The following is a 24588-nucleotide window of genomic DNA, read 5'->3' on the forward strand; positions in this document are numbered from 1 at the left end:
ATTCAAGACCACTACATATTAGCGTTGTTTTTATTGTTGAATTTCGCAACGTTAAAGAAATTATTATTTGGCTTCGTGATCAGTTTGGGCTACAGGGGACGCATGCTCGCTCTGCATGTGTGAGTGGGAGGTGCGTCTACTCTTTGAGTAGTTTCTGTTTCTGTGACTTTCTAAACTCGCAAATTGTTGGCGTTAATCGCGTCGAGTGGTGGGCGCTCGCCCGAGTTATTTATCCGTGGTTGAAGTGCTCAGTGGTGCGTGGTTGTCGGACGGAGGCAATCCGGCCAAGTACCGATCCGGCTCACTTGAAGTACCGATTAAATGTGCTCTGCTCTTCATCGGTGATATCTGCACGGCTATGACAATAACTTGGTAAGCCGTACGGTCCTTCCAATTTTGATTCTCTACGCCCGCTGATCGAGGATCTTGACACACTAAAAGCGATGGCGAGTTTGCACGCAGCGATTCGCATAGCGCGCGAATACACAATTGATCATATGCCGCCGCTGCGGAACGTGCTGCATGCATGCTGTTGGTTGTTGCTTGCAAGTATATGGTCTTAAAATGTTTAGTTATGCTTTAGAATAATTTTTAAAACTTTGCATCTCTTGGAGCTGGAAACAGCGCTGCAGTGTCTTCAACACTCGTCGGGAGCAGCGCGCCGGCTCCGGCTGTTTCGCCGCCTTTTAAACATTCACACACTTGGCAATAATAATTAAATGATCGCAGTCTTGTGACACAGTGTGCAAAAACGCATTGAACGACTCGACACATTTTTTGTTAATGAAAAACAAATTTTACTAATCTTCCTTGGCTCAGGCGCGCGACATCCAAAAAGTGCACCGGTAGTTGCAGGAGATAACGTGATTTATTTTTCTTCAGGGAGAGCAGAGTGATCAACTATGAGTTGGAGCGCAAGGAACGGCGATCCGCTCTGGAAGAAGTGACAGATCACCCGCTGAGGAGTGCTGTCGTCACAGTAAGTGCGCATGCGCACTTTACTGGACTTGACACACACAACTGGCTTAATTTTGCGAAGGAAACCTGTATGTAAAATGTTTGGAAGCTGGCCATTGTTTGCTGCAGCTCTTCACCCAACATTACCTCTTTGGGACTTCAGAGGATACCTTAAATGTCAAATGAAAACTTCTGGAAGTCATGCCATCCTCAGATTGTACTGCAGCTATTGCTGTTTGAAATTTGCATGCACTTATCCGTGCTCACATTTCATATGGGACTTATGGGACATTGTAGGAATACTTTAATCGCTACGGATGTTTGTCATGATATGAGATTTTAGGACGTCACAAAGTGTAGTTGCCAGGATGTAAGAAACAGGAAAGTTCTTTAACATTTTACTGTGTTGTTCTTTATAAGAGCATGAAAATCCTTCACGTTCTGAGCACACATCATGTAACCGTCTTCAGGAGCAGCGGCGGCCAGCCACCACGGAACGGTTGCGGCAGTCCAGCAATGCCTGGGTTGGGCCTGACCCACTGTCCATCAGCGAGGGAGCCGACCCCCTCTCCGCCATGGCCAGCCAACAGCCTGTATGCCTATCATTGCCACATTTCCTGTGGATGTTTCATTTGCGTTAATGGCTGGATTGAAGCCTTAGTGACATAGCCTAGTTATCAGACAACATATAGGTAGCCAAAATGTTTACATAGGTGTCTTTGAGAGGGTTATGAGTATAATGGCTTATGAGTACCCGAGAATATTTCCTACCGAAGCGTCTTTACATTGCACCGTAAAATGCTAGCATGGCTACCATTCTCATGGTTACACAAGTACTCACAAAGCCTATTTATTACTGTGTAACACTTGTATCACATACTGACAGATGCTTCAAACTGAAGGTTAATGGTTAAAGCTGTCGCGTTGCCGGCATAATTGGGACTTGCCCCAAGAACGGCCATGTTTATTCAAAACATCACACATGTTGGCCAGCCGTCGCGGCTACTCTTGCTCGCGTTTTGTCAGCCTGTCCAGAGTCATCGGTGTAAGGTGATGACGCCATCTCGTGTGCCCGCACACAACTACAGAACACTTACGACTGCCATGATGTTGCAAGCCATGGTTGTCAGCATAGCTGTGCTGTGCAAATGACATCACGTGAATAAGGTGTATACCTGCTTAAAACCTATGAAACATGCAGAGTCCCTCGTATTGTATTGCACTGTATATGCATTTTAGCGACTCCTAAAACAATGTGGATTATGAAAGAATGTCTTAGTGGAGGGCAGCGAACAATTTCGCTTACGACTGCCATGATGTTGCAAGCCATGGTGTATACCTGCTTAAAACCTATGAAACATACAGAGTCCCTCGTATTGTATTGCACTGTATATGCATTTTAGCGACTCCTAAAACAATGTGGATTATAAAAGAATGTCTTAGTGGAGGGCAGCGAACAATTTCGATCACCTGTAGTTTTTTATGGGCACTGATATCACACAGTACTAAGAAGCCTTGTGTTTTGCCTCCATTGAACCCGGGCCCCTTGCCTCAGTAGTCAAGTGCCATAAACCACTGAACCGACACTCTGAACTATGGTCAAAACTCGATTTAACAGAACCCAATATAACAATATCCCAATTCTCTCTCAGCCACCCATAGAGTCAAATGCTTTGACTAACTTAAAATAACGGAACCAATTTCTTTATCTATCCCAACGTAACGAATCGGTTTTCAAGAAGTTAAGGTGAAAAGGTTAATTTTGGGTCTGTCTTGTGTGAAATGCCACAAAATTTATTGATCTCGAGCTAATGGTAATGTCACGGAGCAACTTCATCTCGCTTTACCAAACTGTTGCGTAATTCCGACATAAAATAATTCACCAAATGGTGCAAGCAGTAAAAAACGTTTCATGCAAAGTTAGAGAAGACGAAAGATGCACGAGACACACTTCGCACTTACAAGAAAATCCATGCAGCCATTGCCTACAAAGCATACACAAACAAAGATCACCGACTTCTTAGCTGGGAAATAAATGTGTAGTTTGTGGGGCTTTTCTTGTTATGGTAACAATTTCCGTTGCTTCTTTGTATATATGCTTGTTTCAACGGGCATATTAAATTTCGGCGCATATACACTTTGCAAATATGAGGCTGTGATAGATTTCTAAATACTGCTATGCCATATATAATCGAATGTATCGAATTAGGACACAGTGGTTAGGGCGCGCACTGTACCCAAGAATGTGGGATCGAATCCCAGCCACAGCGGCGACCTTTCGATGGAGGCAAAAGACAAGGTGCCCATGTGCTGAGAGATATGAGTGCACGTTAAAGATTCCCAGGTGATCGAAATTTCCAGAGCCCTCGACCATAGCGTCTTTCGTAGCCAGAGTCGCTTAGAGACGTTAAACCTCATCAACCAAACCTAAATCGAATTAAGTGACTGAGAAATTCCTCAGTCAGTATCATGAAAAATTTTTCTGGCTTCCCGCAACTTCGGTAAATGAGATTTAACTATATATAATAAAGCTTTGTTCTCAGTTTTGTTTGACATCAAGATATAAAGCATGGGCACAAACACTTGAAAGTAGAAAGTATCGACTTTCAGAGTGGAAATGCAGATGGAGTCTGTGAACACTACCGAAAAGGAGTCCTTTAAATGATAATCATCTGTGGTAGTATGCAGTCTGTCTCAGCCGAGATCATTTTATCTTGCTGTTGGCATTTATGTTTTGCTGCTCACATTTTGTTGGATGCCAAAATGAAGCCAGTGCCTACTGCGTCATAAAGATGAAGTGTGTGTAGTATCTGTGCATAGCAAAAGTGGATTTATTTGCCAAAAGCTGTATTTTTGTGTTGTATCGGCAACAAATTTTTCTTCATCACTTTCTTTTTTTTTGCAATTCACAACTTCCATCATGTGTTTTCTTTTGGGCAGGATCTGGAGGAACGAGGTCCCGTCGCAGTTGAGGAAGGCAGCAGACAGAAAGTGTCACCGCGTTTTGAGCCCTGGGAGCACAAGAAGGCAGCCATCTTGGCCAAATACTCAACCGCCGAGAAGCTCTCTATTGCCACGAGCTTCCTGTCAGGTGGCGAGAAAGGTAACAGCGACTTGCGCTCGTGGTAGGAGGGGTGTAAAAAGTGATACCATTATTTTTTTTTTTTCCCTGAGCACCATTTATTCAGCATTTATAAAATCCACGCATATTACAGCTGCATATCTGGTGCAGTGGTTAGGGCGCTAGACTACTGTGCTCAAGGATGTGGGATTGAATCCCGGCCGCAGCTGCCGCATTTTGATAGAGGCGAAAAGCAAGGCGCCCATGTGCTGTGCGATGTCAGTACACGTTAAAGAATCCAAGGTGTTCGAAATTTTCGGAGGCTTCCACTACGGCATCACTCATAGCTTGAGTCTCTTTGGGGCATTAAACTCCATAAAGCAAAGCAAACCAATGTAATCGTGATCAACTTGTGTAACTAGCTTTGTGCCACCAATGAATAATGGTGTGAATACCTTCTTTCCACCAGCCTTTTTACTCACAGCACTAATACAGGCAACAATGCTTGCACCAGCCTTAAAACAAAATTGACCATGCTGTATGCTGCCGTCCTCCTTGCAGTCTTTGCACTGTCTGATTTTTATCTTTGCATTTCTTTGAGCAAGATTTATGAACGACGAGACTGTCATTCTCGCTTTGAGAGCATGGCTGCACTGGAAGGAAAAAGGCACGTACAAAAAAGGCATGCTTGCCCTTGTTCACTGGTGGAGCAATTGGCAATCAAGTTGATCGAGATTGCACTGAAAATTAATATAGGTCAGGCAGATATGTGGCTCTACCGATTGTGAATTTCATAAATTTTGATTAAACAGCGTTCACGATGGAAGAATGTCACCCATTGCACTTCATATGTTGTGTGTGTTGTATACAGGGACTTTTTTTTTTTTCCTTCTTTTTTTCCAGTGGTAGTAAAGACACAGAGTTCGGTCACAGACAAGGTCAAGAATCGGCTTGAACAGTTGGATGATTTCGAAGAGGTAAGCTCGTGCATTTGGAAGATATCAACCAAGTGAGTTTTCATCAAGGAGCATCGCTATCTTCTTACTGCCATATCTTGTCGGCATCAAGCTGTGCTTTTCGGTGTAGTTTGCAGTGCTGATTTGACACTTTTGTGCAAATCAAGCAAGCCTTTATGACTGCCATGATTTGCGCTTGTATTCTGTCAGAACATATGCTCACGGAGCCATGGTAACCACATGAAAGATGTTACTTCGATGCCGTATCATTCACAAAGTACGAAAAAGAGTAAATTCAGTTGCTAAAGGGAATACTACTGATAATAGCGATAGTTTAGTATTTCTTGTAACAACATGCATTGAAGAGCATGTTGACAACAGCTCTGTTTTAGCACTGCAAAATGGCAGACTCATATGGGCAAAAACTAAATCGGTCTGGGCATGTTGGATGTCGTCAACAAATGCATGTGTTTTTAGAAAGGTGTAACCATTAGTAGACACTTGCGATGTCCGTCATACCGTGACGGAGGATTCAGGTTATTGCTCACGTGTTGTCTGTCAGGATTGTTATTTACGTTTATGTCGTTGTGTGAACCCTGATGGTTGAGCATTCCACTGGGGCCGCGAGTACATTAATATACTACTTTTCTTTGTTTTGTTTATTAATATTTTTTTTCCCCGGTTGTACATGCAGGGATCGGTGCGGGAGATGCTGAACCTGTCGCAACAGGAGTATGCCACCAGAATCGAGGAGCTTCACCAGGCCTTACGCCAAGCTTGGGACCAGGACCAGCGCGTCAAGGCCTTAAAGATTGCCATCCAGGTGCGTTTACTTTCTCAACAGTACATCCAGGCATGGCTCAGATGCAACGAAAAAATTATGCAGCACTGGGTGCGGCTGCTTAGAAATGCATTATCGTTAGGGGTGTGCGAATGTTGAAATTTGCAAATAAAAATTGAATATGATATGGGGGGGGGAAAATGCCTTCGATTACCAAATCAAATATTGAACACCTGATCAGTAAAAAAAAAGAAGAATTTCAAAAATAGAAAACATTGTTCATCTTGGTTATTTCTGAACATGGTTTTCTCAAAAAAAGTTGGACTAGAATTGCACAGAAGTGCATACCTAACTGAAAAAATAGCATATAAATTTTATGCAGGATTCCATTTAACGGATTTTAGACAGAAAGACCTGCATGAAACCAGGTGGAGCTGTCATATTGCTGTTGAATACAGTAAACTCCTATTAATTCGGCCTTCAAAGGACCAGAAAAAAATGTTCGAATTAGCCTAAAGCTTAAATTTTTTAATGGTTTGAAAAAAAATGCAAAAACCTCTTGCATCACAGTAATAATTCTTTTGGTGAACACCTGCACGATGGTTGCCTGCATTTAAAGTGGGCCTGAAGTGAGAAAATCTTTTCCTGGCTTTATCAAGTGCTTCACTTTACACACACTGTTAGTAAGGCCCGTGTTCACACAAGGGACAGTCCGTCTTCACAAAACGGCCCCTCTGTTTTTTGAGGATGCTTCATTGCGCAGTTCACTTGGCCAAGCATTGCGGTGAAGCGTGCAGTGCAGTGAACCTACGGTGTATTCGGTAATTTTCGAATATTCGAAAATTCAGAATATAAATTTTTTGAATATGCATCGAATAACATAAATATTCAATTCATATTCGAAATTTCAAATATTTACACTCTCTTATCAATGATAATGATAATTTATCATTGATTTCCCTCCTGATCTTCATCTTCCTGTTCTTATAAGCCCACCTGGATCACCTGTATAACCAATTCTTCTAACTGCACAGCCATGTACTGCTTAGTACTGTCCACTGTGTGCACTTATATAAATCTGGTTGTTATGTTTGGTTTCATCTCGGACTATTGGGTGCCAAAAAACAGGTGCAAATCAAGACACAAATGGCCTGTATTGTTGACCAAGTATTACGCACTTTGCACCAAACTTGTTGGCGCAATGTTTGGATGTAAAAGTAGGTCAAAATTTGCCGTGCAAGATTTATAACACATTGCTGCATTAAGAAACAGCATGAAAATCATTAGCCAGACACACACACACACTGTTGTCCGGCACCGTCTTTTAAGCTGCTATTCTTCAGATCGCTGACAGTGCAAAAAATCTAATGAAAGTTGAGAGAGAATGCAGTGCTTTTCGTTGGGAAAAAAAAAAAAAGAAAAAATTAACGATGGCTTCATGTAGTACCACCTTTTACTCCCTTTCTGGCATGTTTTCAGTGCAAGAACAATGTAGCATTGAGACTTGAGAACTTAGTTGATACAGTCATTCCAGTCTGTGATCAGACCCAGGTGACAGTTCCTAGGTATTAATGTAAAGCTATGGTGAGAAAAGTAAAACAAAAAATTTATGTGCCCAATATTAAGCAAAGCAAAGGACACACCCTTGTAGTGTAGTAGCCGTGTTGCTCGGTCTACGAACGTTACAGAAATAGCAGAAAAGGACCAACAAAAACAATCCAGACGTGCTAGCATGCTGTATACAGCCAAGAAAAGGCACTTGACTCGCGCTGTGCGCTTAGTTCATGTGTTAGTGCATTTGCTTGCTCTTGCATCCCTTTGGGTGTCCCAAAACTGTTAGCTAGCATAGTGATGATTCTTGCATACATTGCCTGCAGTGCTCCAAGCTGCTAGTGGACACATCGGTGGTGCAGTTCTACCCGAGCAAATTTGTGCTTATCACCGACATCCTGGACAACTTTGGTGAGCCCTGAGGGTGGCGTACAAGGCATACTATAAGTGATTTACAGGCATGGTTGTGGGTAAATGGGATTACTGTAGTGTGTCCTGAAGGAGACGTGATGAGACGTGTAAGTCTGTTCAGCTTAGCAGAAGTTGTAGTTTTGTTGGGCTTTACGGCACATAAGCAACAAAGGTTTAGCAAAAGTTGCTGGAAAAACTTTTCTTTTCTTTAAGAGGTTGCAGACAAGGAGAGTAAAACAGCTGTGAGACAGGCCAACACGAGGAGTGTTTACTAAGTTCTATCTTTTTAGCATTCCAAAACACTATTTCAGAAATCTGCTCAATGGCAATGGCGATCGCTTGCAGTCAGCCATTATTGTTGATTTCATATTGCATAGTTGCCGAGCGGGTCAACTTCAATCCGAAAATTGAATAGCCTCATGACAAGCATTTTTCAAGCTGTCAGAGCACTGCCTCTTTTGAACTCTTAGCCCTCCTGGTTCGCTCTTGCCTATGAGGACAGCATTTTTACCACTTTTAAAGCCATTTAATGTGCTAGTTAAAAAAGCATCCTATGCCACGAGGTGAGGTGCAAGCTTTAAGGTAATGCATGCAATATTGCATTGAGCGATATACAGCTCCAACATTTCTGGAACAAAAGTGAAAGCCCCGCTGAAAGCGATTACAGTGTGCTGGTTGCAGTGTCGCCAGAAGTGGTGTCCACTTTCAGCTTCAGGAATACGGAAGCACTTGTGTGAAGTAACTGCTATTGCTGGTTGATGGGGGTGTTTCCTGACGGGCAGGTCAGCTGGTGTACCAGCGGATCCATTCTAAGGCCGAGTACCTGAAACCAGGCAGCAAGGTGCCCATCCCCTTACCTGGTAAGTTCTGTGCTGGTGACGTCGTAAACATACCTGTCATTAAGCACTTTGTCATCATCTACTTTTCTTTAGCAACTTGTTAATAATAAACACTAACAGGTGGCCTCTTTTTGTGAGAAGCTAACAGATTTAGAGCTTTGAGCAATTAGCTGAGTGTTTCGTCCTGTGGCTTTGAAGACGAAGACAGCATTTAGGCTTTACCTTTTGCAGCGGTTCAGTAACTACACTGTACAACTACCGAGTCTTTTCCATTCTAATCTGCAATGGGTGCATTTTGATGAAGGCAAAATGCAATAATAGCACCTAAAAACCTATGGAAGTACTGTGTAGTTAGTTTTTATTTTTTTCACGGGTTTAATGCAGATATCTAAAGCTTGAAGTGTGTTGTTTTCTGGAGCATAGGGCCAATAAGGATAGCCATGGCTATCGTGATTGAAGAACGGACCTGCCACAAGTTCTTAGGCTTTCGGCTGGCTGATCCCTAAGGTCATGGTTTATTTGATCCAAGTCAAGGCAGCTGTATTTTGGCACAGTGGATAGGCAAGAACGCCCATGTGCCATGTAATGGCAATGCACTTTAATGAACTCTTGTGACCTGAACTGATCTGGAGCGTTTCACTGCGGAGTTCCTTATATCCTCTATATATTTCAGGATGCTCACAAATAAATTTGCCTGACAAGATCCGGTACCCGAAGAGAAAAGCAGATATAAAATGTTAAAGCAATAAAGTATGCTTATTTGGCTTATTTGTGGACTTTGGGTGCTTGATATGTTTCCTTTCAGAGGGAGGCGTGTGGTTTACTTGGTCATTCATACGACATAGGTTGTTGATTAGAACAGTCATGGCATAGTCTGCAGTTCTTTGCATCTGTGCTCTGTACTTTTGCCAGATAATATTAAAGGTTTTCATACAGAAGTGCTGCTTAGTATATCTGTGGTCAGGGTCTTCGAGCAGGGTTTCGCCAAACAGAACACTCCTTGCAGTGGACTTCACACCGGACCAGGTACCCGAGTCAGCCAAGGAGACATGCCGAAACTGGTTCTTCAAAATCGCCTCAGTGCGAGAGCTCATTCCTCGCTTCTACGTTGAGACGGCCATCCTTCGCTGCTGCAGTTTTCTCACTCGCAGGTTTGTCATGCCGTCTGTGCAGCCTTGCTTTTGCGAAAAAAGTGTTAAGTGGGACGTATGCGTCCCACCACCCATAAAAGAGTTAAGGTGGCACAAGCCTTCACAATTTTAAGTGCATGGCTCAAATGCAGGACATTCCTCTGCAGTAGGTGTAATAATCGTCAACAAGAAAGTGCATTCATGCATGAGTTTTGAAAAATGTGCTAGTGGCAAACATTGGATACGCCACCTCCTTCCGCCATGTGCCACTAGCCCTATTTTTATTGGACGAAAAATTACAAACTTTTGCCTCTATAGCCTTGTCCATAAAAGAATGGAACGTGTTTCCTTCGGGGATAAGCTTATTAACAAAATCTTTATTATTTAAAGTAAGCAGTGTAATATCGTTACAGCTTTCGAACAGTACATGTTCCCCGTAACAATATTATGGGCGCATTGTCCCGGCCACAGTTTTGTGGAGCGTGGGAGTGTGTGACAAATCTGCGTTCCAGTCCGTCTAACAGCCCATTCTCGCTCTCTCATCCCTCGTAGAAGCTCTCTCTAGCTTCAGTCCTTTCTTATGCCAGCCATTCACAGATAGAAAACGGCACGAAGTGCCACTTTGATACCTCGCACCTCCACCAAGAGATGTTACGAGGAAGATGTACAGTCCAAAAGCTGTCCGCACAACTAAGACAGCACCGATTTCACCACCCTCAGCGTCGTCTTCTTCTCGGAGTCTGTTGCACTTCATCATTCTTAGCACGACTAGCGAATACCGCTAAGTAACAATATCTTATCTGGAATCTTGCCACCTTCAGTAACAAAATTTCCTTTTTTGCACGACTCATTCACAACGACTTCTGTATGCATTGCATATTTTTGTACAAATATGACAAAAAATTATTTCATGTTTTTTCACTAGGAAATTGTGTTATCCTGGACAAAAACTATCTAACTCTATTACAGATTTTTACAAAATACGATTTTGAACTTCCAACACGGAACATCTTATCAACCAGGAACGTATCACTGTGGTTCTACTGATTTCACTTGTGTACTTGTGTAACGACGCAGTTTTATGCTTGTTCTCCTTACGCATTACATCTAGCCAATGCCCCTCGTCGCAATGACTCAGTGATTAGGTCGCTCGACTGCTGAACCCAAGGACGCAGGATGATCCCCAGCCACGGTGCCCACTTTTCGATAGAAGCAAAAAAGCGAGATGCCCGTGTGCTGTGCAATGTTAGTGCTGGTAGAAGAATCGTTTTAGTGGCCGAAATTTTCAGAGCGTTTCCTTATTGAATCCCTTGTAACCTGAGTTGCTTTGGGACGTTAAACCCTGTAAACCAAACCAAACCGTCCAGCCAATAGCCTTCATTTTTGCTCGTAAATAATCTTGACGGGCTTTATATCTAAGTTGTTGTGTAATGCCCCTAGTGAGGGTTTAGCTTGTATCATACAACATATATGCGTATACTACCATCTGTAACTGCACTAGCTGAAGTTTTTAAATGACAAGAAATTTCAAATACACATTATGCATTGCTGAATGCGCCATGTTGGCTTCACTATGTAGGAACTTTAAGTAAGGTTAGTAAGGGGGCATGAATCACGGTTTTGAAGCTTTAATTAGGTGGCACTTTTCAATGCGCTGGTGCAGTGGTTAAGGCACTCGGCTACTGTGCCAAAGGATGCGGGATCGAATCCTGGCTGGCAGCCGCTGTTCGGTGGAGGGGAAAAGGCAAGGCATCCATGTGCTGTGCTGTCAGTTCACGTCAGGTGGCCGAAATTTCCGGAGTCCTCCACTATTATGTCTCTCATATAGACTCATTTGCTTTGGGACATCAAACCCCATATACCTAAACCTAACTTTTTAACTTGCTGCATTTTCAGCAAAATGAATAGTCAGAAGTGGTAGTCCTCTCACCAGTTTTCTCTCTGTTACAGGGAATACTCCCGCGTGCTTCTGCGGCTAACTGGTGCTATCTGTGGCATTGGAGATCCTCTGGTGGCCGCCTATGCGCGTTGCTACCTTTGCAGGGTAGGCCGGCAAAGCAGTTGTGGCTGTAACTACAGCTTTCTTCGGCTTTGGCTTGGTCGCTCATTTCAGATCTTGTTTGGATCTTTCGCTTAGGTTGGCATGTCGGTTGCTCCCGAGGCCCACGAGCATGTTCTCGAGAACTTCTGGCACTTCCTGCTCACATATCCACAGGTCAGTGGCCCTGACAAAGGGCCGTTTTTTTTAGCAGCTTAGTGGTCGACACTTAATTCGCTTCTTGTGTTTTACTGATTGCTTGCTATTTGTGAAAGCAAAGGCTCCTTCGCTAAAGAAAATTTCTCTTGTCAAAAAAAATTGATGCCACCAATTAAACATTTCAAAATTGCCATTTTAAGTGAAGCCTGATTCGTGTTGTGGGCATTCTGTCACACCAATAGGCGAATGAATAAGGTACATTGGTCATGATCATGATGTGAGCCCTTGGCTCATAGCTCAATCGTCATGCTTTTTGGCACATTCCTCCTAGCTTAAGAAATGTTAAATGCAACACTTCTTTTTTTTACACTCTCAAGGCTCAATGGTGCATTATCGAGGGAAGTAGTTGAGCGCGATGTACTATTTGCAGCATACCTTTGCTAGTTTCTCGTGACACGTGAATCATGAGCTTCTGACAAGTATGAGAGATCCTCAATCTCGTCTTTGGCGGCCGCTTTTCGATGGAGGCGAAAAACCGTGGCGGCCATGTGCTGTGCGATGTCAGTGCATGTTATAGAACCCCAGGTGGGTGAAATTTCCGGAGCCCTCCACTGTGGTGCCTCTCATAGCCCAAGTTGCTCAGGGATGTTAAACCCAACAAACCAAACCTTGAAAAACTTTGGTGGATGCCGAGTTATTTTGGAGAGTTGCAATTTCTTGCTTACCATATTTTAATACTTTTAATTTCAAAAGAATATGTTGGCTTGCGCCTGTTCTGTGTTGTTTTGAAGCTCAACCTGTCCCGTTCTCGCATGCGCGCGTATCGTGCAGCTGGAGCGTCCAGTGGTGCAGCAGTTGTTGCGGCAACAGAAGCTGGACCTGTCCACCTACTTGACCCTGTACTGTCCGGCGCTGGACTGGATCCTCCAGTGCGTGGCCCATGGGGCCTCGGAGGACCTGCTGGACCAGGTGCTGGCCCGCTGCAAGGCCCAGTGCAACAGCGCCCTGCTGCTTAACTCCATCATGACTGCGTTCCGGCCCGAGTTTGTGGCCAACCGGGCCCTCGAGTTTGTCGGCCTCATGAGGGACTGTGACGATGCCTCCTTCCCCAAGGTGCGTGACTACCGAACCAGCACATTTTGGTGTCACGCGACTGCACCTTGTCAATGTATCACATTAGTGATTTCTTTGTAAAATTACAAAAGGCACACCGTCAGCTGAAACATTACATGACATCTCAGTGTGCGTATGCGCTGCGACAAAGGTGTCTGTTGGTCGCGCACAGCTGTTTATCTGTGCAACTGCACATGAGTAGCACCAGCATGCAGTGGCATTGAGTAGCTGTTCCTCATGGATGTATATCATAATGTACTGTATTGCATTGTGAATGTTTTGTACATTCTAAATCACTTATCACCAGCTGCATGAAATGGTAATGTTATCCCCACGAGACCATGCACACCTGTGCAATGAGCATTCATTAGCGCTAGGCTGATGTTACCTGTGAACAATGCATGTATCATGTTGTGCTGCATTTCTTTCACATGTTGACTGAGGCAATAGAGTTGTTAGCTCACTAGTGTGGTTTTGGTACGTGTTGTTTTACATGGTGGGACCCCCCATAATTTTTTAGTGGTAGTGAGTGATGGATAGCATGAACATATGTTGAGAGTAGTATTTGCTAGAATTGAATCTCTGAAGTTTTCTGCTCTTGCTGTACGTAAAAAGAGAAAGAAAACCTTGCTTTGCTCATTTTTTAGTGTTACAGTGCTGGAAACTGATAGGCATCAGTGTGAGTGTGACTGAAAGATGAGAGAACAAGTATCAAAGCATTGAACATTATTGAACATTTCAGAGTGTTGGCTAGAAGCTCTTTAATCAACTGTTCAAATTTCTGCTGTTCAGCTGTCAGTAGCTACTGACTTTCGGCCAGTAAGTGCTTCAGCACCATTTACATGCTGGGATTGCATTTGATTAGGTGGGGGTCTGAAGTTCTTAATTATTTATACTATATTATACCTTACCTAGATTCGCCCGCGAGGATATCACAGCTCATCCTGCTGTGACATGGATGTCACGCATGACCACTTGACTCCTCACAAACACCGCAGTGATAAAGCATAGGGCAAGTAGACAACACCGTGATTTTGGTTAGAAGGATGACATGATAGTCTTCTTTCTACACTGCAGGTGACGTGCAGGAAACTTTTGAGCTATTTGGTTCATATCAGTTCATGTTTGATCCCCAGTGCTATTGGACACCGACTGGTGATGCAATGGGTACAAGCCTTTGCTTTGCTCAGTGCTCGGCAATGCAGGGGCACAATGTTTTCTTTTTTCTCTCCGTGGAATCGTTAGCACGTACTGCTGCGCACGCTGGGGCTTTGCCTAGTGCTGGCTGACCCGCCCGAGGACCAGCGGCGCCAGGTGCTGAGCCAGGCATGGAAGGTCATTGCCAAGCTGCGAAGCCCTGCCGTAAGTTTTCTCCCCGCAGGCACTTGGAACTCTTTCTGTGGCCACCACATACCAGCCTTTCTCTGTTTAAGCATTTTTCTATTCCGCGGATTCCCGTTAGGAAATATTTACTGGGCATTCAGCTTAGTGTGAGGTCACTGGTTCAGTCTCAGCTGCATCTGCTTCACTTCAGTAGAGGCGAAATGTAAAAGTGGCTTTGTTAAATCTAATCTGGATATCTTCAACCTAGTGCTGTAGCTTTGGGAACCATTAATGAGTCCTCAGTGTATGAAATGGTGGTGATGAGTTACGGTGTCCCCACTAGACCACAGTGGAGTTTCTGATGTACAGGTGCTATAGTTAAGTTAGTTTAAAGCCCGTTTCCTTTAATGCTTGCTTATGTTGAGACTAGGCCAGGGTAATGCTCATTCTTGGCCTTGAGGAGCTTTTCTTTTGGTCACGACTATCAAAGCTTGCCTGCGGTGCATAAGATAGGATGTGCATGCAATGAATAGGTCATCTGTTGACACTGCCATTGCTGATGTGTATTGCACTAACCACCTAAATCTGAGGACTTCATTATATTATGAAACTTGACAGGCTTTTTGATGGAGAACAAATCAAGAAAAGAATGTACTATATAAAACAACAGCATCTACTGGTGAAGAAATGTGGTTGAAACCTGTGGCTAATTCAAAACTTGTGACGTGTATTCAGTGCATCTTGGCTACATGGCTGGCATTCATTGCAGGACTACCTGAGCTGTGTCGAGGTGTGGATCGAGTACCCCTGCAAGCACTTCACGGTAGGAGCACCTGAACTTGTTTTAATCCTGCGTAGTTTAAGTCACACGTCGCCACTGCTCCTGATATGTTCCCGCTTGTGTCCTCTTGCGTGTGTATTTGCCACCCAAGGCAAACCTTGTGGTCCTTAAATTTTTTGTGGCTCAGGAGCTACTTCTACCTTTGTGCCTATCTACTCCCTTCTGCATCTCTCAGCATTGAAATGAATGCCTCTAGCTTTGACTGCTAGCGTTTTCGTTAGAGTTTTGTTTCATAGTCCATTGCGAACGCTGTGTAAAATTCTGAGTTGAAGCTTGCTATCTGGCTTGGTGTCGAATCTCTAGACTGCTCTGAAACTGGGCGTTGGCCTTTCCCTCTAGTGAAATCCGGAAGAATACACAAGTGGTAGTTGGTACCTAACTAGGAAGTAATGAGATAATAGTAAACACCTTGTGTACCGGCCGCCCAGTTTATTCAGCTATTAGAGTGACTGCTGCAGAATGGTGGAGGTCATGAGTTTGACCATTTTCAAAACAAGACTTGTTTTCCTTTAAAACCGTGAGTTGAGAAAGTTGAATGTAAGCCATCTTTGCAGATGCATGGCGCTGCTCAGGCATTTCTTTTTCCTCGCTAATTATTACACTGTTAAGAAATTGTCTAGTACTTAGTCACTACTGTCAAGTGTTGTGGAGCTGTTTTCAAGGGAAGGCGACTGCAGCAGTGTGTGGATGAGATCAGGAATGGGGTTAAGATGGCAATGGCTAGGGTTAATTGGAGACCATTAAGAGAAGCCTTTGCCTTGCAGTGGGCATAGTCAGGCTGATGACACCAGTGATGATGTGTACGCTGTCAAAAGACTGATGCTATAGAGTTCATGCAGGTGCGGGAGGTAGACGCCCTGCTCGGCGCCCTGGTGCGGCAGCTGGTGCCAGACCGGGCGTACGAGAACCACCCTCAGCAGCTGGCACGCATCGTTGAGCGGCTGCTGCAACATGTCACCGACTTTGGCCGGTTGTGCGCCATGGAGCACTTCCTGCCCCTACTGGACCTGCTGCCGCGGGACGGGGGCGCCCGACTGCAGGGCTGCAAAGCGGTCATGGCTGCCTTCCTGGCCCAGCAAAAGGAACCCACCCGCGACCCTCTGGTGCTGCACGCGCTCATGCACGTGGGCCAGTGCCTGCATGCCTCGCTCAATGCGCTTACCCTCGAAGACGAGCGGCGGCACATCGGGCAGCTGCTGTGCGGATTCTTGCAGCGGGTTGGCTTTGGCCGTGACTTTGAGCAGCAGCTGGCCTTTTATGTGGACGCCCGGGCGGCGTTCAGTGCCCTTGACCCCGTACTCGTGCAGCTAGTGCAGGTGAGTATACAGAACGATGGAGCTCATTGATCAAACCATTTGTGGAACCTCCTGGGTCAAAATTTGAAGCTTAGCACACTGTTACATAATTAGCATCATTAAAATGAGCTGCTCACGGTTACTCAAAGCACAAAATGTTGTAGAAAAATTGAAGTTGCAGGGGGTGCAGTCAGTAGTTTACAACCCAACTGATAGGTGGCACCATTGGGAAACAGTCGTTATCAAAGTGTCGCTATCTCATGTGACCTCGAGTCATCTGATTAGTAGAAACGCCGGAACCGGGTGTTGCCACTATGGAACCGGAAGAGGTTGACTGTTAGATGACTCGAGGTCACATGAGATAGCGACACTTTCGATAACGACGTAAACTCGGAATACGGGCCCTGATTGTCATGCAACTAATAAGATGACTGCTTACCGCTGCTTAGAACTGATAGACAAGAAGACAGTAGAGAAATCAAAATTCCAGGCTATAGCTGGCAGCCCATCTCATCGGTGGCTCCACCATCAGTGAACTTCAATGAAGTGGCCACGAGAAATAGCTGAATTTTGATCTAGCGTTCTTCACCTTGAACGGTTGAAGGTCTCTGCTTCATTAAGAAAGCACGTAATCACGGTCACCCCAGTACTTGGATGTGGGCTGATTCTGCTTCCTGTTCTAAAGCACTCTTTTTGTGCTTTTCTTATTTTATTCCTTTCTTTACGCCTCTGACTATTTGCACACTGCTCTGCCTTTTCCTCTGTCCACATACGTTGCATTAGAGTGAGAGAGAAATGCTGTAATGGGGAGAAAAGAGCAGAATATAGCCGGCATTTAAAATCTGCTGATTTGTCACTCTGTATGGAGAAGGGATGTGGGGAGAGAAAGATGACGGAGGTGCAGAAAATAGCAGAGGCCTTACAGAATACAATCACAAATAAATTTGGCCATGGAATCAGGGGCGAAGTGCATGAGATTGATATGCTGGAAAAAAGAAAGAAGGGTAAAGTGCAATGTCCTACAAATAGGTTGACAAAGTTCACTGCGTAGAAAGCGCTTAGTGATCAGGAACACAGAAAAATTGGTTTGTGTAGGAGGCCAGTGTGATCTATATAGCCATATAAAAAGTTTGTTGTGTGACTTGAGTGATTCCATAAGATGTTTGTAATGTGCGTGTTCATTGGCATATGCTGGGCGTTGTAACAGAATATGCTGCGCTGCTTTGACTTAGCCACAGTTGTTGCAATGTGAACTGCTTACTTGCCCTAAACGAAACTGTAAACAGTTGAATGCAGCGTTTAGATGAAGTTTAGGATAAAAAGCCTCGATAGTGAGGAAATCTGGGTGACAATCTGAACACGAGATCTGATCAATAGAGTGCAAAAATTGGTAAAGACATGGTGGCAAGCTCCAGAGCTGGTTTTGTTTTCTTCGTAAGCATAATTTTTACCCATTTGGGATGCGCCGGACTTCATGAACCAAATCCAGCGGTAATTCTGATTCTGATGACTTTGTGGGCCGCTTCTCTGTTTTGTTATTGTCCAAGATTCCAAAATCTATCAACTACCCATCTTCATTGCTGCGTTGTACATAGTGGCAGCTTGCGTTCCATTCCTGCCATCATTGCCTGTGCTGTCATCTTACACCACCTTGCTTTATCCCTTCCTGGGCTGAGTGCTTTCTGGGCATGCATGTTTTGTTGCGAATTGATGACACACCCTTCCTGTAATTTAGGACTTATGTAGGGCCCATGTGGAACAAAGTTTCATTAAGTCTATATTGTTTAGATGTACTCCCTTTAGGTAGAGTGAGTGAAGTAAGGAAAAAATTACTCCCTCATATCGGAGTTAATTGGACATTGAATGGAGACAAATATGAAAAGGTTACGTGTCAGTTCAGGCTGGGTCACTTTCATAGCTTTTGATATATTTTCTTTTTCCGCAATACTCTGAAGCATGAAAAAGAGTGCTACACCACTTTTATTGTGTTCGTTTCTACCCTCTCTATGTGGGTGCCACGTGTTTCTGCAGAGAACGTTTTGGAGCAGGTAGCATCATCCAGGGGCCTCTTGTCTCTCTACATGCGTGCAGGACGTGAACCTGCTTGCCATGCGCACCCGCCAGGTGGTGAAGGGCCACCACACCCGCAAGACGGCCGCCTTTGTTCGGGTGAGACACTCAGAGCCCAAACTCACTCTTCATTACGAGGCATGTAATGTCTCTAGGATGTACAGTCTTGGTCAGAAGTGTAAAGCCCAAGGGGTCTGCTTCTAAGATACTTTTCGCGGCTTGTAATGCATTTCCAGTGTTCCGAATCTCTTGATAGTAAGATTATTTTTCTGCCCTCTCCAATGGGAAGGACCTTCACAAATGCTAAATCAGCACCACTACACGACTCGGAAGCAGACACCCTGGGCTCTACATATTTGACAAAGGCTGTACCAACTGTACTGGCTCATTTGACTGCTGACGTCAAGGTCATGGGTTCAATCGCAGCCATAGTGTTGGCCTTTCAAATGGAACACAAGGAATGGTCTTGTGCTGTGCAATGTCAGCGCACGTTAAGAGCCCCAGGTTGCATCAAAATGATCCGTAGCTCTTCTCTATGATATCCTTCATATCCAATGTGTTCACTTTTGGAACATTAAGCTCCATAATTTACAATTCTACAAGGTGTGTAAAAAGTAGTCTATGTGCAGAAGTGCAAGGTCTGCCTATGATTGCCCGATTTCACTGCTTCAGATTAGAGCATATGTGTACCCAGAAGTACGGTCTTGAATGGATAACTAATAATGGAGCTGTCGGCCTTATTTTTTACTGATTTGTTTGCCCTGGAGACTCTTGTGTCTGATTGTACAACTGCGCTGCGTGAGATGATATCACAGGAATAAGTTCGTTCGTCTTGGTGTCGACGCAAAATGCTAGAACTGCATGTGCAAAGTATAGACACTAGCTTGCAACTGGAAACTATAAAAAAAAAAAGACACTTTTGTAGGCGCTGTTTACTGTCAAGTTTGGCATGTGGCAGGAGGCTTCTGCGTGACAACGTTGTGCCCCCACAGACACCTTTTGAGAGGCTTGGAACTAGGAGCTCACGGGGAGTTGTGATGAGTGAAGACACTACACAAAGGAAGGTCGATAGGGGCCAGCACACCACACTTGTCTCAACGCTGACGAAAGCCCCCTCCGTCATGCCTTGAAGTGATGATCAAAGTGATGATCATTATTAGAGTTTCCAGACAACAGGATTGTCTCTCTCATGTGCCGTGCTGCCGACATCACACAAATAGGCTCTATACTAAGTGCAATAATACACTTAGTTCTCTCAACTGATGCAGAGGGGTTGTGTTTCTGTTTCATTCTTGTTCACGCGCTTTTGCGAGTCTGGTGCTAGTTTTCCCCATGGGCACAGTAAGCTTCAAATGACAGCACATTAGCAATGTCTTTGAGCTTATGTGCATTTTCTCACAATCAACTCCTTGTGACTGTTTGCACACTAGTCTTTAACTATATCTCCAAAATATCTGTTTGTTTGTTTGCATAATCTTTTTTTCCCTGGTCAAGAAGCAGCCCGATTTCCTGATTTGTTTAGTGACAAAGGAGCCATGAATGCTCATGGCATATATTTAACATCTGTAACGTTTCCTTGTAAAATTTTGCGTATGTGTTAAGGGCACAATTGAACTAGATAAAACAGTTGATACTGGGCCATTCATTCTGTCCAGCATTTATATCGTATAGGCTTTTTATGACCAGGCAAAGTGCAATGCGAAAGAAAACGTTGGGAAGGTACGTACCTGTTTTACGGAAAGTGACATTGACCTGTTTTACGTAATGTGACGTACCTGTATTGCATAAAGTGGTGTAACTGTTTTACGAAAGTTTGCGACATTGGCTCACCTGGTTGTACTTGGTAATCTGCAGAGCTTGATTATATATCCAGTTCACTTATCCCTGGTGAGTTGGAAGGCGTTCATCATGGAGGCATTTCTTCATGTCGAGAACTTCAAATATAGTGAATCCTTTGCATGCCTTCATCGTGAGCTCACACCCGCAGGCATGTGCAGCTTACTGCTTCATCACGATCCCATCACTGAGCAGTGTGCAGTCACGGCTGGAGCTATACCTGCTGTCGGGACAGACAGCATACCTCAACCAGTGTCTCTCGCAAGGTACCTTTAGCCTTCTTGCAGCTTGTACATCACTTAGCTGTATTGTTATTATCTGGTGTTGTGCACATCTCTTAAGTAAAGCATAAACACAAAGCAACAATAATATATCATAATGGTCTTGATGCAAACATGGAGGGAATAATCAGAATGTGTCAGAACCAGGACTTTAAATACTAGTGGGCAGGGCTAACGTTTGTGACTTGTGACATGTTTGTGAGGCAGCCCGTTCATGGAGAGAACAATCGGAGTATGTCATAATCACTTTAATAGTTGAAGAAGAAAATAAAAAAATGAGTTACTATAAACATTTGCCCTTTTAGGCTGTTCTTATCAGTGTCAAAATTGTGTTGTTACCAATGGTAGCAACTGATTCAGGAAGGGCATTCCATTCTCTCATCACTTGATGAAGAAATGAAAACCTGACTTCACTGGTTGTTGCAAGAAGATAAACTCAAGCTTAGAGCAAATACGAAATGCTAGACAACAGTCAAGTGCGGAAAGAAGGGCTCTCATGCTCACATTTATAGATGGTTGTTAATAAAAATGGGGGCATGACTGATGAGTTTGTATTGAGACCATCATGCTGCATGATTGCTTCTCTCCATCTATCATGCAGGGGATGCATTCCTTCAGGCAGCCATCGAGCTACTTCCAGAGCTGCCAGCTACTGTGGAGTCAGAAGGCGGAGGCGCGGGGACCCAACGTAGCAGCAGCACAGAGCCGTTCCTGGTGTCATACACGAGCAGCTTGCTGTCGACACTGCTCGTGGTGCCCGACCACCCGGACCACGAGCCGCTGCGGCTGCTGCGCGGCCTGCTGCAGGTTCTGCACGAGCGGCCGGCTTCCGCGTGGGCTAGCTCGGGCGGCGACGGCCGGGCACGTGTCTTCCTCAACGCGCTCAACCTGCTCGTGGCCCTGGCCCAGGAGCACTACCTCTACCACTTGGACAAGGGTGCGTTTTTGTCTCACCGACTGTGGCGCTCTGTTTTGTGGCACATTTGCTCACTGCTGTCCCGGAGAACAGAAATGTTGTGATTCAACAGCTTAGGTTTGGTTTATGGAGTCGTCCCAAAGCAGCTCGGGCTATAAGAGACGCTGTAGTGGAGGGCTCTGGAAATTTCGACCACCGGGGCTTTCTCTAAAGTGCACTCACATCGCACAGCACACGGGTGCCTTGCTTTTCACCTCCATCGAAAAGCGACCACCGTGGCTGGGATTCGATCCCGCGTCCTTGGGCACAGCAGCCGAGCACCCTAACCACTGCACCACAATGGCGGGTCAACAGCTTAGGTCAGCAGGAACGAGACTAAACAGACAGCACTAACGATTTGGCACTTGTGCTGCTCTACATTATTGAATCACATCTTGAACTGCTGGCAAGTCCATCTTAAATTGAGCACAGTTTAATTTTTTTTATGAGTGCCGTAACAGACATTCGTGTTTGGAATCTGGTCTTAATTGTGTAGCTACTGCCTACCGGTAGGCAGGAACTTGAAAGTCGTGACATCTGCTCCTGATAGTGTTGTGAAAGGTGTGCGATGATAACGTGAGACATGAGAATTCGCCAAGTGATCCGTGTAGTGTTGGATTTGCAGTGGACTCCAACGATGCACTTTACGGTGGTGACCCTAAGTTCCGGGCACAGCTGGAGCAACTCTGCACCAATGTGCTGGACCAGCTGCTTGGACATCTGCGTACACTCGGTGAAGCTGGGGTAAGACACGTGCCGTCACGCCTGTCATTGTACGTGCATCACAGAAAGATGTTACTTGCACCAAAATTGCAAAACTGCCCAGGATTTTTTTTTTTCTTAATAATAAACAGTACTGCCCTGTAAGTGTCATCGACCAGCCAGCTGGCATGGTCCTACGCAGGCGTGCACAGTGCAAGGCAATAGTGGTGTGATTGCAAAACTTTTGGCAAGACCTTTTCCCTCAACTCACCAAAATCGGCCCTGTGTTTTGTCGTCAGCTTGTGGTCCTACTCGTTGCCGAGTGGAACTTTGGCATCACTTTCAGCTGATAAAAACTGCATGGCACAGCTCGCAGCACAAAAACCGCTTTAAGTGCACAAGTAGAAAAAAAAACGTTTACCCGCAGTGAAAAGTTACTGCCCTCTGAAGACCGAGAGCGCGGATGATGTTTAGTTTTTTTGCAATGTAGTGAGTGTTTGCATGCCAAGTTTTCAAGGTGCGCTTACCAGTTAGAACCATGACTAGCCACTAATATGTTAAGTTCAGCCGAGCCAAGCCACATTTCGTGTGCTAATTTCGGGTGTCCGTAAAAGGAGGCAAGGAGAATGAAGGGCAGCAAGAATGAAAAAGAGAAACAAACTATGTTGGAACGGATGTCTGTCCATAATTGTCCACTGACGGTGTGTGTGTGTGCGCGGTTGCAGCATGCGGAGCGCCAAGCAAGGCTAGCCTTGGAGCTTCTGCAACGGCTCGTCGTTGGGGCCAATCTAGAGCGGCGGCCACTCTTCTCCCTGGCAGTGAGCCTCTGGGGCTTGGCCCACCGGAATGCCGCCCTGGACCACCGGGCCTCGGTCAGCGTCCACTACTTTTGTTCACCACAACGGGATTCGGTTCTCAGAGAGGCGGCATAAGAAGATAGCGGCACACACTTAATCTCTTACTGAGGCTCGAAACGTGTCTGGCTCTAAGGGAAAAAAGTGAGATAGTAGTTTGTTCGGGGTCTCCACTTCACAGGGGCTGGCTCTAAAGGGAAGAAGTGAGATTATTTGAGGTTTGCACTCTACAGGAGCTGGGATCAGGTTACTAGACCTAGCGCAATCTTGCTGCACCTTTTCCTGCTACGAATACGAATACAAATCGAATAACAAGCATATTGGATTCGTATTCGAAGTTTCGGATATTCACACACACCTAGTTCTTTTGCAACAGGCACATTTTCAACTAATAGAAATGTACCAGATGTTGTATGGAAAAAAAGAAAAAAGATTTTTTGGTGTTCTTATGTTAGATAATGTGGATAGTCAATTCCAAGAATAGGAGATGGCCATTTTTGTACAATTCTTAAAGAAAAAAGTTTGTTAGAGGATTAAACAGCTGCACAACTTGCTGGCTGTTGTTTTGCAGGTACGCTGCCTAGAGTTTGTCAAGCAGAGGGCCTGCAGAGCTGGCAACAAAGGACCGTACGCCGAGCTGGCCACCAAGTTGCAGATTCCATCACCTGTCTGAGCCCCCCATCTAGACCTTGCACTGCCTCCTTCATATAGCCGGTCTACAATGACGGCAGGCAGGATGCCGATCTTTGGCTTTGGTGGAGATGGCAGCAGACACAAAATTTGCTTAGAACCAATGCTTTTGCATTCGCGGCATCAAGCTCAGGGTGGCTGGGAGTTGAAAAGCAGAGTAAATAAATGTATACAGGTGGAGCATACTGCCTTTCTGTCATACTTAGAGTACAGTTACTCACTCAGTCTTGCAAGCCTCGGGAAGCTCCACTGGTTTTCAAGAGGTGACGAGGACACCTGCGTTTTATAGCTTCTCGTGTTCGGCAGTCATCGATCTATGAATTCCCACTGCATTCGGCAGTGCTCAATTTAAATTCTGCAAAGAAGCATCTAGATAAACACACAAAATATGGCTAGAACAACATGGAACATTGTGGAAAAGAACGTGAGCGGCTGGAATCGTTCGAAATACATCTCGACACATCTTGTGTGACAAAGAAAATGATAAAGCCGCATCTTGGTGAAGCTGAGCATGAACAAGATCGTTCCACGCGTTACAATTGCAGTGATAAGGCCGCGTGCTGGCAGCTACTCAAAACAACAAATAAGGCTTTGAATAGTGAATGGTTCGCAGCAGTATCCTCCTGCCTAACATTGATGCAAAGAAGAGCATGTAGATGTATGACCCCTCATAAATTCCACATATTTACATAAAGTTCCACCACAAATCATCATTGCAGGAACAGCAGTGCATTAAGATTGAGAA

General features: G+C 44.8%; 1 protein-coding gene across 1 annotated transcript; it reads left to right on the forward strand.

Annotated features, from left to right (window-relative positions):
• The first annotated feature begins 82 nt into the window (after positions 1-82).
• Positions 83-24023, forward strand: LOC146189788 (VPS35 endosomal protein-sorting factor-like). The gene is made up of 21 exons (XM_084604553.1): positions 83-372; positions 883-979; positions 1428-1550; positions 3898-4060; positions 4922-4995; positions 5669-5797; positions 7633-7717; positions 8500-8577; positions 9563-9707; positions 11637-11730; positions 11824-11901; positions 12715-12996; positions 14242-14358; positions 15089-15142; positions 16000-16476; positions 18547-18624; positions 20513-20627; positions 21244-21579; positions 22223-22341; positions 23025-23171; positions 23725-24023. The coding sequence occupies exons 1-21, from the start codon at positions 359-361 to the stop codon at positions 23824-23826; spliced, it is 2907 nt and encodes a 968-aa protein (XP_084460679.1). The 5' UTR covers positions 83-358; the 3' UTR covers positions 23827-24023.
• Positions 24024-24588: the final 565 nt, after the last annotated feature.

This window comes from Amblyomma maculatum, chromosome 5, assembly GCF_055883805.1.
Source record: "Amblyomma maculatum isolate TAMU_Amacu chromosome 5, ASM5588380v1, whole genome shotgun sequence".
In the NCBI taxonomy this organism is placed as follows: Eukaryota; Metazoa; Arthropoda; class Arachnida; order Ixodida; family Ixodidae; genus Amblyomma; species Amblyomma maculatum.

Coding starts and splice junctions, on each gene's coding strand:
- LOC146189788 (XM_084604553.1), top strand. Junction 5,798..7,632: donor CCTTAAAGATTGCCATCCAG/GTGCGTTTACTT, acceptor CATTGCCTGCAG/TGCTCCAAGCTGCTAGTGGA. Junction 11,902..12,714: donor TCCTGCTCACATATCCACAG/GTCAGTGGCCCT, acceptor CGTATCGTGCAG/CTGGAGCGTCCAGTGGTGCA.